Source organism: Aotus nancymaae, unplaced genomic scaffold, assembly GCF_030222135.1.
Source record: "Aotus nancymaae isolate 86718 unplaced genomic scaffold, 86718_ANA_hifiasm-v0.15.2.pri h1tg000064l_0, whole genome shotgun sequence".
Lineage (NCBI taxonomy): Eukaryota > Metazoa > Chordata > Mammalia > Primates > Aotidae > Aotus > Aotus nancymaae.
Window position 1 is genome coordinate 5,900,977 of NW_026988478.1, and position 16,198 is coordinate 5,917,174.

At 35.6% G+C, this 16,198-nt stretch overlaps 1 protein-coding gene across 7 annotated transcripts in view; it reads left to right on the forward strand.

Moving 5' to 3' along the window:
- AP3S1 (adaptor related protein complex 3 subunit sigma 1) overlaps window positions 1-16,198 on the forward strand; it is an 88,605-nt gene that overhangs the window by 7,608 nt on the left and 64,799 nt on the right. For all 7 annotated transcript variants that reach the window (XR_001106893.2, XM_012448858.3, XM_064366208.1 and 4 more), the window contains exon 2: window positions 15,344-15,435. Coding sequence is in view for 6 of the 7 variants with exons in the window: in XM_012448858.3 (XP_012304281.3) it covers window positions 15,344-15,435 (92 nt within the window). In the remaining variant the exon portion in view is untranslated. The remainder of the gene's footprint in view (window positions 1-15,343; window positions 15,436-16,198) is intronic.

The following is a 16,198-nucleotide window of genomic DNA, read 5'->3' on the forward strand; positions in this document are numbered from 1 at the left end:
CACCATAACCACCATCCATCTGCAGAACTTAATCTTTCCCAGCAGAAACTCCTTACACATTAAACACTAACTCCCTATTCTCCCCTTGTCCTAGTCCCTGGCAGACACCTTTCTACTTTGTGTCTCTATGAATTTGACTGCTCTAAGAACCTGTTATAGGAGAAATCATGGAATATTTGCCGTTTTGAAACTGGCTTATATCTTTTTAGCATAATGTCTTCGAAGTTCACTCATGTTGTGTAGCATGTATCAAAATTTCCTTAATTGTTAAGGCAGAATAATATTTCATTATATGTGTGTACATACCATAGACCTAAAAGGAAGAGGCTGAAGCACAAAATAGGATTCAAAGAGTTTACTTGAGCCAAAATGGGAACAGTTGACTGGAGGACTCAGACTCAAGTATCCTTGGATATGAGCTCCCTTTGGCTATTGTTACAAGCAGGTTTATAAAGGCATTAAATAAAAGGGACATGGAATGGGCTGATACTAAGTTGTTTGTCAAGAATTCTCACTAGTTTATAGAAATAACATTGGTTAGTGATTGACTATACATTGTTGAGATGTAGGGAGTTGGTTATAGTGTTTGGTGTAGTATCAGTAGGTTATTTTATAGTTAGTTACTTGTGGCAGTAGCATGCAGTTTCAAGACATAAATATTTATCATAGCTCAAAGGAGAGAAGTAGGATGTGATTGCTGTCACATTTTAATGCCTCTCTGGGCCAGATCATTTAAAAGGACTTGCATTCCTCAGATAAAAGTTTCTTTCTCAATACAGTATTTTGTTTATTAATTTGTCAGTGGAAACTTGGGTTGCCTCCATCCTTTGGCTATTGTGAATAATGCTGCTGTGAACATAGATGTACAAATATCTGTTTGAGTTCCTGCTTTTACTTTTCATAGGTACATATCCAAAAATGGAATTGTTAGATCATATGGTAATTTTATGTTTCGTTTTTTTCTGGGGAAGCACTCCATCATTTTCACAGCACTGCAGTATTGTACATCCCCACCAGCAATGCACAAGAGTTCTAGTTTCTCTACATCCTTGCCAACACTTCACATGTTATTTTCTGTTTTTTGAAAATAGCCATCCTAATGGGTATGAAGTGGTATCTCATTATGGTTTTGTTTGCATTTCTTTAGTGACTAGTGATGTTGAGGATCTTTTCATGTGTTTATTGGCTGTTTGTAAATCTTTGGAAAAATATCTATTTGAGTCTTTTGCCCATTTTAATATTCAGTTGTTTGTTTTTATTGTTGAGTTGTAGGAGTTTTACAAATATATTCTGGGTATCAGTCTGCTATTGCATATATGATTTGCAAAATTTTCTCTCATTCTGTGATTGCCTTTTTACTCTATTGATAGTGTCCTTTGATGCACACAACTTTTTAATGAGATTTAACTTATATGGTTTGTTGTTGTTGCCTGTGCTTGCTTTTGGTGTCATACCCAGAAAATAATTTTTTAATTACTATATAATAATTCATAGTATAGTATACTATAATTTAACCAATCAATATGGACTTCAGTTTTGAATAAGTTGTTTTTTGATGAGATTAAGAAAATGATTGTGAAACCTGACACATAAGGGCTTAGTAATTGCTGTGTAAATTAATAGTAATGATTACTTTTATTGCTGCTTGTTACTTCCTACTCCTAATTGGAAGATCATGTAGTTAGTCAAAGGACTATAGAACACACTGGAGATTGTTCTCAAGTACTCTTTGTATTTTCTTAGAATGAATTATCTCTTTTATTTTACTTTTTCCAAAAACCCCAGTGTTTAAATCATATGGGCCCTGATTAGTAAAGGCAAAAGATTTATAAGATCTGAAGAGAAACCAGAGTATGTGGGCCCTGTTTTGGAATGAACTTGCTGCTTATTATAAAATGTGAAGTCTTCAAACACTCTTCCACAGAAAAATTCTGTAAGAAGACTTTTTTGTTTTTGTTTTGGGACACAGTCTTGCTCTATCATCAGGCTGCAGTGCAGTGGCGTGATCCCAGCTCACTGCAACTTCAGTTTTCCAGTTTCAAGAGATTCTCCTGCCTCAGCCTCTTGAGTAGCTGGGACTACAGGCGTGAGCCACCGCCTGTGTTTTTTTTTTTTTTTTTTTTTTTGAGACGGAGTTTCGCTCTTGTTACCCAGGCTGGAGTGCAATGGCGCGATCTCGGCTCACCGCAACCTCTGCTTTCTGGGTTCAGGCAATTCTCCTGCCTCAGCCTCCTGAGTAGCTGGGATTACAGGCACGCGCCACCGTGCCCAGCTAATTTTTGTATTTTTTAGTGGAGACGGGGTTTCACCATGTTGACCGGAATGGTGTCGATCTCTTGACCTCGTGATCCACCCGCCTCGGCCTCCCAAAGTGCTGGAATTACAGGCGTGAGCGACCGCACCTGGTGAAGAAGACTTTTTTTTAGGAGAAAGTATGGCTATAAAAGTTGCTCCAGCTTTTTTTTTCTCTAAGAATTAGCTAAGCTTTTAAAAAAAATCTTAATTAAAATATAACTCTCACATGCTATGAGAATCATCTAGTTAAAGTATATGATACAGTGGCTTTTAGAATTATATCATGGTTGTGCAACCATAGTCACAATCTAAGTTTAGAACATTTTTATCAAACTAAATGAAATTTAGTACCCATTAGCAGTTACTCTTCAATCCCCACTCCCCACCATTCGTGGCAACCACTCATCTGTTTTGTTTCCATAGATTTTTCTGTTCTGAACATTCTATATAAATGGAATCAGGAAATATTACAGTCTTGTGATTGACTTCATTTACCTTAACATGATGCTTTCAGGATTTGCCTATGTTGTAGCATATATTAATATTTCATTACTTTTTATAGAGAAATAATATTTCAGGATGGAGAGATATATATGTACTATATCTTGTTTGTTCATTTATCAATTGATGGACATTTGGGTTGTTTCCACCTCTTGTTTACTATGAATAATGGTGCTATGAACATTCATGTACGAATTTTTGTGTGAACGTATGTTCTCATTTCTCTTGGGTATATAACTGGGAGTAAAATTGCCAAATCATATGGTAAGAATATGTTTAATTATTTGAAGAAATGCCAGACTATATTCTAAAGTTACTGTACCATTTTACATTCCCACCAACAGTGTCTGAGGGCCCCAGTTTCTTCATATTCTAACCAGCTCTTGTTATTGTTAGTCATTTTTATTTTAACTGTCCTGATGGGTATCAAGTAGTATCTCATTGTGATTTTGACTTACATTTTCCTAATGACAGATGATGTTGAACATCTTTTCATATGATTATTGTCCATTTGCATATCTTTTTGAAAGAAATATCTGTTCAAATCCTTTGCCTGTTTTTAAGTTGTGTTGTCTTTTTATTATTGACTTGTGAGAGTTCTTAATATATGCTAGGTGCAAATCCTTTATCAGGTATGTGATGTGCAAATATCTCTTCCCATTCCATAGGTTGTCTTTTTACTTTCTTGTTGCTATCACTTGTAGCATAGTGGTTTTGAATTTTAATGTCATCCAGTTTATCTATTTTTTCTTCACTTGAGCTTTTAGTATCGTATATAAAAAAGCTTTGCCCACTTCAAGGTCAAAATCTTGTAACTGTATTTCCTTTCAAAAATTTAATAGCCTTAATTCTTATACCTAGGTCTGTGGTCCATTTCAAGTTAGTTTTGTGTATGGTATGAGGTGGGGATCCAGTTTCATTGTTTGACATGTGGATATTTAGTTGTTTGAGCACCATTCGTTGATTATTCTATCCCCATTGAATTGTCTTGGTACTTTACTCCAAGTTTTCTTCCCAAATTTTATCTTGTTTTTGGAGTTCTTAGACCTTCCAGGTGCCACCATGGTTGACTCTTTAAATATTTAAACTCATTCTGTCACCTTCTCAGCTTTTTGTTATTTCGGTACTAGCATATTTGCCACTGAAACTGGGAAACATCTTAATATGTGTCTTAGTTCATTTTGTGCTGCTATAACAGAATACTTGAGACTGAGTAATTTATAGTGAACAGAAATTTATTTGGTTCGTGGTGCTGGAGGCTAGGAAATCCAAGCACAAGGAGCCACATATGGTGAGGGCCTTCCTGCTGCATCATAATATGGCAGAAGGCATCACATGGTATGCACATGTGGGCAAGTGTGGGAGCAAACTTGCTTTGATAACAAACCCACTCCTGAAATAATGACATTAATTCATTCATGATAGCAGAGCCCTCATGACCTAATCATCTCTTAAAGGTCCTACCTTTGAATACTGTTGCATTGGAGATTAAATTTCCAACACATGAACTTTGGGGAATACATTCAAACCAAAGCAGAATGGTTGATAGTGGTTTAGGGTGTTAATATATACCTGCCATTTATTCAGTACTTTTTTGTGCATGCTAAGCATTTTTTATACATTATAAGAGAAAATAGGAGATAATTCTTCTCTGAAGAAATTTAATGAGATATCTTGGAGAGTGCTAATTAAGTTACTGTTATAGGTGCCCTAGTCTCTTCTTGTTTGGGATTTAAGACTGCTGCCATCTTGATTGCTGGTTCTTTGCGCACTCTGGCTAAAGTTAGGCCTGCCCATGTACACTGTGTCTCCAGCCAGACTTCTCACTTAGGAGAGGCCTTAGCGGAAAACACACTGACTGAATTTTCTTAGCTAGGGCCTTCTCTTTTTCATGATTCCTAAATGTTTGAAGTGCTCTGCGGCTTTGTCCTGAGACATCTCTCTCTTTTTTTTTTTCAGTGCCACATAAACTAATTATTATTATTCATATATTTTCTTGAAGCTGTGATTTTGTCCACATTTTTACTCTGCCCTTCATGTAATTTCATACTCCCTGTTCTCTATATTTTTGAATTTTACCTATTCTTCAATACCTTTAGTATCTGTCACTTTTCTTTGAAGATGACAATCTTGCTGCTCAAAACCATTGTTTCTCTTAACTTCTTACAGTATGTTATTTGTACTACTTTTACATCAGAAATCACCCACTAACTTTGAATATATTTTCTCTATATATATATACGTGTGTGTGTGTGTGTGTGTGTGTGTGTGTATGTGTGTCTGTGTATATGTTTTTCTCTGGGAGTTTCTCTCTGTCACCCAGGCTGGAGTGCAGTGGTACAATCTCGGCTCACTGCAACCTCCACCTCCTGGGTTCAAGCGATTCTCCTGCCTCAGCCTCCCTAGTAGCTGGGACTACAGGCATACACTGCTATGCCTGGCTTTTTTGGTATTGTTAGTAGAGATGGGGTTTCACCATGTTATCAGGATACTCTTGAATTACTGACCTCAAATGATCTGCCCGCCTTGGCCTCCCAAAGTGATGGGATTACAGGTGTGAGCCACCGCACCCAGCCCTATTTTTATATTTTTATCGAACCAGGGTCTCACTTAGCCACCTAGGCTGGAGTCCAGTGGCATGAACCAGGCTCACTGCAGCCTTGACCTCCCTGGGTTCAGGTGATCCTCCCTCCTCAGCCTCCTGAGTAACTGGGACTACAGGTGTGCATCACCATGCCCAGCTAATTTTTGTATTTTTTATAGAGACTTGTCTGGAACTCCTGGGCTCAAGTGATCCTCCTACTTGGCCTCCCAAAGTGCTGGGATTACAGATGTGAGCCACTGTGCCCAGCTGATTATGAGGACTTCTATTTCTTTTTTTGAAATGTAAAAAAGGCAAAATACAAAACTATAAATTAAAAATAATTATACCTGTATTTTACTTGTATTAGATCATAAGCTGTTGGAGAAAAGGCTCTTTCATCTTGGTAATCCTCTATATTTTAACATCTGGCAGAGTGAACTAATGCATTTTAAGAAAACCCTTTGCTAAAGTTTCAAAAGAATGGTGAGGATAATGACATACTGTGAATTAGAGGGAAGTTTTAAAGTTGCCTTTTGTGATATATGCATAAGGACAGGAGTGAAACAGGAAAAGGGAAAATTTTATTAATGGGTTTCTGATTTGTTAAAGTTTATTTTTGTTTTTCATTAATGCATTAAGAAATATTAAAATAATAAAAGTTGTGTTTTTATAAGTGTAGTTGTCTTTAGACTGGTGTAACCTAGGAGTTGTGACCTACTGAAATATATCTCTTTTGACTTCTGTTGTGAAACTATACTGTTAGGAAATTTGATCAGCCTGAAGCAAGTTCTAGGCTCCTTAATGAAAGCTGTTAAGTTAAATTATTAAGGAAAGAGAAATAGTTTTATGTCAGCAGATACATACTTAATTTTAGCTTAGCCTTTGGAGTTTGATTAAAATTTTAAGACATTCTTTCCTTTATTTTCTTTTTTCTTCATTTTTAATTGACAAATAATAATTGCATATATTTATGGGGTACAGTGTGATGTTTTGATCTATGTATACATTATAAAAGGAATCAGTCAAGCTAATTAATATATCCAGCATTTTTTTTTTAATAGGTAGAATCTTACTCTGTCTCCGTCTCCCAGGCTGGAGTGCCCTGATGCCCAGGCTAATGGGCAGTGGTGTGATCATTAGTTCACAGCAGCCTCAACCTACAGGGTTCAAGGACCTCAAGGGATCCTTTTGGTTCAGCCTCCTCGGTAGCCACGACTACAGGTGCTTGCCACCATGCTCAGCTAATTGTCTTAAACATTTTGTTGTTGTTGTTGTTGTTGTTGTTGTTGTTATTTAGATGGGTCTCACTTTGTAGCCCAGGCTGGTATGAAATTCCTAGCTTCAAGCAATCCTATGGCCTTGGCCTCCCAAAGTGCTGGGATTACAAATGTGAGCCACTGCACCTAGCAACATATCTGTCATCTTACCAACATATTATTTCTTTGTGGTAAGAATGTTAAAATACATTCTTTCGGAAGTTTTGAAATCTACATTAACTGTGGTCACCCTGCAGTTCAGTAGATCACAAAAACTTATTCCTCCAGTCTAACTGAAACTTTGTACCCTTTGATCAACATTTTTGCTTTCCTCATTCCTCTTTTTATCCTCACCCCCAGCCCTTGGTAACCACCCCTACTGATTTTCTTAGTTAAGTATTGCCAGCATTTTAAGAAGATTCCAAGTGGTAACAGTTGAAGTTCATGAGAATTCTTTCACTGTCAATATAATGAAACATAGTTAAAGGTTAGCGCAGTTGACCCTTCCTTGATAAGCAGTAATATAATGCAGAAAGATAACATACCTCAAAAGAAAAATTCCTATAAGATCTTTATTGTCCTTAGAATTCTACAGCTGACTTTTCAGATAAGGCCCAGACGTATACTTAAAAATAAGTCAGTGTTAATGCATGCTTGTTATGTACCAGGTATCATTCTATGAGTATGTACATGTATACATAAAGTATGTATATGAACTCAGTTCTCACAACAACACCATTAGGTAGATACTGTTGTTTTCTCCATGCTACTAATGAGGAAAACTCAGGCACAGAGAGGATAAGTAACTTGCTCAAAATCACACAGTGAACAAAAGACAACATCCAGGAATAAACCCGTATATCTGGTTGCAGATTCTTTACTCTTCTCCCTCCCTTCTTACTTTTAGTTTGTTTCTTCAAGTTACACATACACATTGATTAAAGAATCTAATAATTTCATAAGGTTTATTATGAAAAATAACATTCCTTCATTTCTCTGTTTCCACAGGTAACTACTTTTAGCTGATTATTTCAGTGTTTACGTACATGTGTCTAAATAATGTACTTGTTTTACTGCCTGATTTATTACTTGTAGACATGATTTATTCTGCTATTAAAAATGATTATTTGGCTGTCCTCTCCTCTTCTTCACAACTAATTCCCAATCTACTGATAGTTATTTCATAATTTTAGTTAGATCAGTGTTTGATGTTTACATTAATATATTATGTAAACTCTGTCTTCAGCAGAGCCATGTTGTAAACTGTACTATTTTTTCTTTCCTGACACTTTATTTTCCTAAGAGATTATAATTACCTTTTCTTTTGATGTAGTTTGTAATGCACTTATCACTAGTTTACATCTTTGCCAGTCGTCTAAATCATACATATCGTCACTCAGTTTCATGTGTTTAAATAAATCTCTTCTAGAGCCTTTTAACTAGATGTATGGCAGTCATGCTGGGATCTTTATTATTTTAGGGGATTCCTTTTGCTTGTTTCCTGTGTTGGATCTTCTATTGCTTCATTTTTTTATTATCCTACCATGGCGGAGCCAGTAATACCCTCCAGTAATTTCTTGAGAAAAGGTCATGGGAAGTAGATTTTTTTGCGACCTGGCATGTATGCCCAAAAAATCTGTAAGTACACATTGACTGCATATAAAATTTTAGGTTAGAATTTTTTCTCAGAAATTTTATTATGTGTTTCATTACCTTTTAGTTTCCAGTGTTGCTATTAAAAAGTCTAAAGCAATTATGATTACTTATCTTTCGTGTGTGATCTTTTATACCTTCTAAAAAGTTGTAGATTCCTGATTTTTTGGCAGAGTTTCTGCAGTTTCACAGATCCTTGCCATGGGTCTGTTTTCATTAATTCTCCTGGGCACGTGATGGGTCCTTTGATTGTAGAAACTTTTGTTCTCTCTACTGGAAGCATTTCTTCATTTTCTGTTCTCTTTTTGAGTCTCCTTTTTTCAGTTTTCTGAATTTCTCTGGATTCTTCTACATTTCTTATTCTTTCTCTTCTGTTTTCTATCTTTGTGCCCTTTTGCTCTATTTTCTCAACTTTATCTTCCAGTTTTCTACTGGACTTTAAAAATTTCTCCTCATATTTTAAATTTCCATGAGCTTCGTTTTTATTTCTGAATTTCACTCTTTTATAGTATACTGTTATTTCATAGTTGCATTATCTTTTCTTACCTCTCTTGTATTAATGATACATAGTTTAAATTTTCTTCTCTCTACTTGGTTTGTTTCCTTTGAGTTGCTTTTTCCCCTATTTTGTGTTTAACTTTTTTAAAAGGTTAATTAATTAATTTTTATTTTTTTATTGTACTTTAAGTTCTGGGATACATGTGCAGAATGTGCAAGTTTGTTACATCGGTATACATGTGCCATGGCACATAGTAGAGTTCTCTTCAGCTATCCAGTAATCCTTGATTGACTGCTCCTATCTAAGGATAGGGTACTGAAAGCTGATTGGAAGCTCTCAATCCATGATTAGAGGTTGTCTGTGCGATCTTTACTTGAGGTAATCAAGCTGGGCAGTTTAGGTAGTGTAGGAATTAGAATTGCCATAACTACAACTCCCAAAATCTTCATGACTTAACATAGTAAAAATTTATTTCTCACTTACGTCAAATCCAGCATTGGTGTTCTTGGTCATCTAGAACCTTCCATGTTGGCATTTTATCTTCTATCATTCTTGAGAAGGGGCCAAAGGAACTTCTACATCTAGTTAGTGTGGAAGATTTTGCAGAAATTTTTATGGGTGAGGCTTGAATAGTATGTTTTAACAACCTGATCATATGGGAGGGAAAAAAGCTCTGAATTATAGCATTTGCTGATTTTTATAGTATAAATACTTCACCATGATCAATTTCAGGCTATTGACATAATGTCACTGAAGGCAGAATTAGGAAGAGATACACCCAATAGGCTTTCATGCCAGCTCTGACATACCACTATAACTTCCAGCCACATTCCACTGGCCAGAACTGTGTTGTATGGCTCCACCTAAATTCAAGAGGGGGTGGAATTGTGTTTCCTGGAAGTAGGGGAACTAGATTTTAGTGAACAGCTAACAGTTTCTGCTATAGATGATATCTCCATTATCATTATCTTTAGATCTAGTTAGAGTTCCCACAGATTTATGTTCCAGTCTCCTGCCAGGATGGTGAAGAAGGTCTGGCTTTAGTTATTCTGAGAACTAATTAGACAGGATCTGGTAGTATCTGCACATTTACATAATTCTCATGTTTTCAGTGTGGTCCCTGAATTTATTTTACGTTACCGCTGTAACAAATTATCGCAGACTTAGTGACTTAAAACAACACAAACCTATTGTATGGTTCTGTGGGTTAGAAGTCACATGGGTTTTGGTGTAACTGCATCCCTTTCTGGAGGCTCTAGGGAAGAATCTGTGTTCTTGCCTTTTCTAGCTCGTAGAGGCCACCCTCATTCCTTGCTCATGGCTTCTATTCTCCATGTTCATAGCCAGCTGCATGGCATATCTCTGATTCATTTTCTCTAGTCACATCTCCCTCTGACCACAGCCCAGGAAAGAGTCTCAGATTTTAAACTACCATGTGATACAATTAGGCCCACCCATATAATCTGGGATAATCTCTTCATCTCAGAGTTGTTAATCAAATCTACAAAGGCGTTTGTCATGTTAACCACACATACTAACAGGTTCCAGGGATTAGGATGTTGTCATTTTTTGGTGGGCCATTATTCTGCCTACCACAGTACTCCTTGCTCTCTGAAAACCCTACCTTTGATCTGTTTCTAGTAATAAAATTAAAAACTTTTCTTGGAGATGGTAATGGGAATTTTGTGATCTTTCTGCTTTTTAAACAAACTTTTAGACCTTATTTTCCAGTACTCTCTTCATCCTCATTTCCAGACATATGTAAATGCACCAATTAATGAGTTTTTGCCTATTTTGTGACACAAATTGAGTTAGTTTTTTGATTTCCTTCTCACCAATTTAGGACTAAATTTTCTGAGAATACTTTAACACTTACGTAAACACTTTCAAGATTTTGTTGTTCTTGCTTTCCTTTCCCATTCTCCTCATCCTGGTGTGTTTATGCCTTTACAAAAAGCCCTTTAATGTCTTAGCTGGGGTTTGGGTAGGCAACAAAGGCAGATGTACATTTAATTAACCATCTTGATTAGAACACAGCTTGCACGTTTACCATACTGCCTTAACTTTATTGGCTCTTTTTTTGTGTGTGTAAGGTAACCCAGATTTTGGATAATATACATGGATGTGGACCCTGTCTTCTAGATTACAAATTTATTTATTCAGTATACTTTTATTGGCTCTACATCAGCCACTTTGGTGAGCATTTCAAATACGAAGCTCAGATTCTGGTGTTATAATTTGGATTACTACAAAGGAAATTTGAGCACATTGTTATAAGTGTATAATAGGAATAGAAACAGTACCAAGGAGGCATGGAGAAAGAAGGGACTAGTTTTAATTGAGAGTCAGGAAAGACTTCATAGAAATCATAAGGTTCGAGCTATGTCTTAGAAAGGGTGTTGCTGGAGAATGGAATGAGGAAGTTGTTCCCAGATAGAAGTGGGAAAATATGAAGAAGGTGAATGGTAAGTTCAGTGTGGCTGGAGCAGATTATATAAGGGAGAATAAAGAGATGATGAAACTTCAGGGATTGGTCTGGCTTAGATTTTGGAGAATGTTTTATGACATGGTAGGGAGTTTATATTTAGGTCATATAAATTGGATAGTGGTGGCATGATCTTGGCTCACTGTAACCTCTACCTCCCGGGCTCAAGCAGTTCTCCTACCAGCTTCCTGAGTAGCTGGGGCTACAAACATTCACTACCATGCCTGGCTAATTTTTTGTAGAGACAGGGTTTTGCCATGTTGCCCACGCTGGTCTTAAACTCCTAGACTCAAGAGATCATTTCACCTCAGCCTCCCAAAGTGTTGGGATTACAGGCATGAGTCACTGAACCTGGCCAAAATTTTTTTTTTTTTGAGACAGGGTCTTGCTATGTTGCCCAGGCTGATCTTAAACTTCTGGGCTCAAATGATCTCCTCCAGCCTCCAAAAGTGCTGGGATTATAGGTGTTAGCCGCTTTGCCCAACCAAGAATCATTCATATTTAAAGGTGTAGTTTAGTTCTTTCTTCAACTTACTTTTTATAGGATTCCATTGTACAGTTCCATTCCATAATTTATCTTTCTGTTATTGGTGGACATTTGCGTCATTTTCAACTTCTCTTATTGTTAACAAACAGTGCTTTTATGAACATTCTTCCATGTGTCTCCTGGTACACAGATTAAGAGATTTTTTATGTACAGTTGACCCTTGCAAGGGTCCACCTAATGCAGCTTTTTTTCGCTAAGTATATTGGGAAATTTGGGGGAATTTTTGACAAATAGAAAAAACTTGCAAATTATGTAGCCTAGAAATATCAAAAAAAAAAAAATTTTGGAGGTATGTCATCAATGCATAAAACACAGTAGATACTAGCTTATTTTATCATTTACTACCATAAAATATACACAAATCTATTGTAAAAAGTTAAAATGTATCAAAATTTATGCAAACACTTGGAGACTGGACATGGTGCTACTCTCAATGGAGAGGACTGTAAACAAATATAAAGATGCAGTATTATAACTGTGTAAAATTAACTGTGATTTATACTATACTACTGTAATAATTCCAACATTGTGTTACTATTATGGTAAATTCAGATTTTTTGAGAATCTGCGTAAAATGCTGTGTGATGCTAATCATCTCCTGGTGAGCAATTTGTCTCTCCAGTAAATTGTACATCACAGTAAAAAGTGCTTTCTCCCAATTCTTGTGTAATCTGTTATCATGTTTGTTGTAATATCATAAGCGTTGAATAACACTGTGAGAGTCATATGAAGTGCTACTAGTGATGTTGGAAATGCTCCCAAGCAGCAGAGAAATGTAATGACATTACAAGAAAAAGTTGAGTTGTTTGATACGTAGCTTAGATAGAGAGGTCTGTGGGTATGGTTGCCCACTATTTCAAGATAAGTGAATTCAGCAAAAGGACTATTATAAAGAAAATAAAATTCGTGACCTGCAAGAAAGGCGTACCTATAGAATATGATTTGAGAAAAAGTGAAGTCGTTATATGATAGCATAAAGCATAAGGAAGGTAAAGCATCTAAAGCTGAAGAATTTAATGCCAGCAAAGGATGGTTTGATGCTTATAGAAAGAGATTTGACTTTAAAAATGTATAACAGGATAACAGGAGAAGCCAGCTGTTGCTGACCAAGAGGTAACAGAAGAGTTTCTAGGTGCCATTAAGAAAATCATTGTGGAGAAAGGATGTCTGCCTGAACAGGTTTTTAATGCAGATGAAAGTGCCTTATTCTGAAAAAAAATAAATAAATAAAATCTACCACAAAGGACATTTTATTAGAAAGGAAGAGGAACAAGCACCAGGATTTTAAGCAGGAAGGTATAGGCTAACTCTACTGTTTTGTGCAAAAAATTCAGGTTAATAATGAAGACTGTCTTTATAAAGCTGCTAATCCCTGAGTCTTGAAGGGAAAAGATAAACACCAGCATCTAGTCTCTTGGTTGTAGAAGAAGGAGTGGATGAGAACCCTTTTTCTGGATTGAGTCCATAGATACGTTGTTCCTGAAGTTAGGAAGTACCTTGCCAGTAAGGGAAGTTTTTTTTTTGATATTGTACAATGACCCTGGCATCCCAGAACCTCTTGAGTTCAACACCAGAGGCATTGAAGTAGTCCACTTGTCCTCAGTCACAAAGTCTCTAATTCAGCCTAAAGATCAAGGTCATAGGACCTTTAAGGCTCATTACACTTGGTATTTATGTAAAGGATTTTCAACACTGTGTGAGAGAATCCTGATAGAATATCATGAAAGCCTGGAAGGATTACATCATTAAAGATGTCATTGTTGTTATAGAAAAAGTTGTGAAAGCTATGAGGCCTGAAACAATGAATTCCTGCTGAAGTAAACTGTGTCTATATGTTGAGCATGACTTCACAGGATTTATGACAGAACCAATCAAAGAAATTATGGAAGAGATTGAATGTGGCAAAAATGGTGAGAGAGTGAAGGGTTTCAAAATAAGAGTTTTGGAGAGGTCTAAGAGTTCATAGCACAACAGAGTAATTAGCAGAGCACATTTGATGGAGATGAGTGCTTCTGAATCAATGCCAGATGATGAGGAAGAAGACATAGAAGCAGCAACAAAAAACAAATTGACTTTAGACAGTCTGGCCGAAGAGTTCCAATTATTCAAGACTGCTTTGACTTCTTTTATGACATGGACCCTTCTATAATATGGGTGCTAAAACTAAAGCTGTCTGTGGAAAAAGGATTGGTACTGTATAGAAACATTTTTAGAGAAATGAAAAAGCAAAACAGCAGACAGAAATTACTATGTATTTCCATAAAGTTGCATCAAGTGTACCTGCCTCTCCATCCTCCCTATCCACCACTTCCACCTTTTCTGCCTTTGCCCTCCTCTTCCTCCACTTCTTCAGCCTACTTAACATGAAGACCAAGAGGAAGCCCTTTGTGATGATATATTTCCACTCAGTGAATAGTAAATATGTTTTCTCTTATGATTTTCTTAATAATATTTTCTTTTCTCTAGCTTACTTTAAGAATTGTTAAGAGAAAAAGTGTAGCCGAGTTACATTTTTGAGGAGTCAAAAGTTATACATGGATTTCCAAATGCATGGGGGATCAGCATCCCTAACCACCACGTTGTTCAAGGGTCAGCTTTCTATGTAATTGCCAATATTCAGTTGTTTCTGATCTTCAAAAATTGGCTTCATATGGTTTAGAAAAGTATCTGGGAGAGAAAGTGCTGGTTAATAAAACTGTTTCCCCAAGTGATTATATGTTTACCCTCCCACTGGTGAGATGAGTGTTTGTTTGGCTCTCCATCTTTGTCAACATTTGATACTATCATGTTTTTATACTTCTGCTCATGTGATACATGTGGAGCTATCTCATTGTTATTTTAATTTTTATTTCACTTAATTACTACTGAGGTTTAGTATCTTTTCATTTCTTTGTGGACCATTGTGTTTCTTCTCCTGTGAAATTTCTGTTTTTGTTCAGTTTCTGTTGCAGTGTTTAGGGAGCTGACTCTTACTGAAATATGCTTAGTCGAGCTTAATAAATATTTATTGAGCCAATTCTTGGCTTTAGATTAGCTTATATAAAGATGAGTAAGATGGATGGACTCTTACCTCAATTTGTATTTAGTAAAGGTTAAACTTAATTTGAAGTTCCATAGTTCTATTTCTTTCCTCCATTCAAATATAGATTAGCTATATTAATTATTTATAACTTTGCCTTTCTGATTCAGTGTATACTCATTTGGAAGGTAATCAGCTTTGACTAGTTAATATCTAGTTTCCCTTTTACCAGTCTATGTAATTAATCTAATATTTCTTCTTGTTGGTTTTTCAAACTTAGAAATATTTTTGTTATAGTGGTAAATATAAATAATTGTGTTTTTCCTTTTCATCAAAAAATGTTGTATTTTGCTTCTGTAAGGTGTAATTTAAGTCACTTCTCCAGAGACCCCTCTCTTAGATGGATTTCCCAGACAGATATTACTACCTTTGATTTTAAAAATTCTTGAAATGCTATTAAACCTATATACTCAATCCTAATATATATGAATTGTTCTTCCTCAGAGTGAAGATACACAACAGCAAATCATCAGGGAGACTTTCCATTTGGTGTCTAAGAGAGATGAAAATGTTTGTAATTTCCTAGAAGGAGGATTGTAAGTAAAGCATTTCATAGATGTTTCTAAGTTTTGAATATATGATTAAAATATATACTGTTTAACCAGTTTATGGTAAAAGTTTCCTAATTTTGATTAATTGGATTAGGTGAATTAATTACCACCTATGTCAAGTATAAATCTAACTTAAATAATTATTTTTTGAAGATATGTAATCTTTTTTCCTCTTAAAAATTTTAGAAGGGCATTTTATATAAAAGGTCATATATATGGTAAAAATTCAAACATTACAGGGAAGTATAAAATGTAGAATAACAATCTCTCAACCTTAGTCCTTCTACCCAATTTCTTGTGTATCCTTCTAGAAAATTGTTTGTATTGACTAACATATAAAGTATGTTATATGTGTTGACTAACATACAGCCTTAAAATTTTTATTTATGAGATCACACTGTATGCTTATTTGCATGTTGCTGGTTTTCACTTACTATTTTCAAAATCTTTGCATATAAACACATCTAGGGCAAGTTTATTCTTTTTAACAACTACAGAGTATTCCTTTGTGTGAATGTTCATAAAAATTAGATTACATTCTTTATTTTACTATTATAAGACTGAAGTCTGTTTTTCAAATGTACCTAATTCAGCTAATCAGTTTTTCTATTTTTAAAATGAATAGGAGTTACTTATAATTAGCTTGTCAAACATTATAATTAAATACTTTTAAACTAATAACTTCCATGAAAACAGTTTGTTCTGAAACATAAATCAGCCGGAGAAACCTAGACTTTTCTTTATTTTA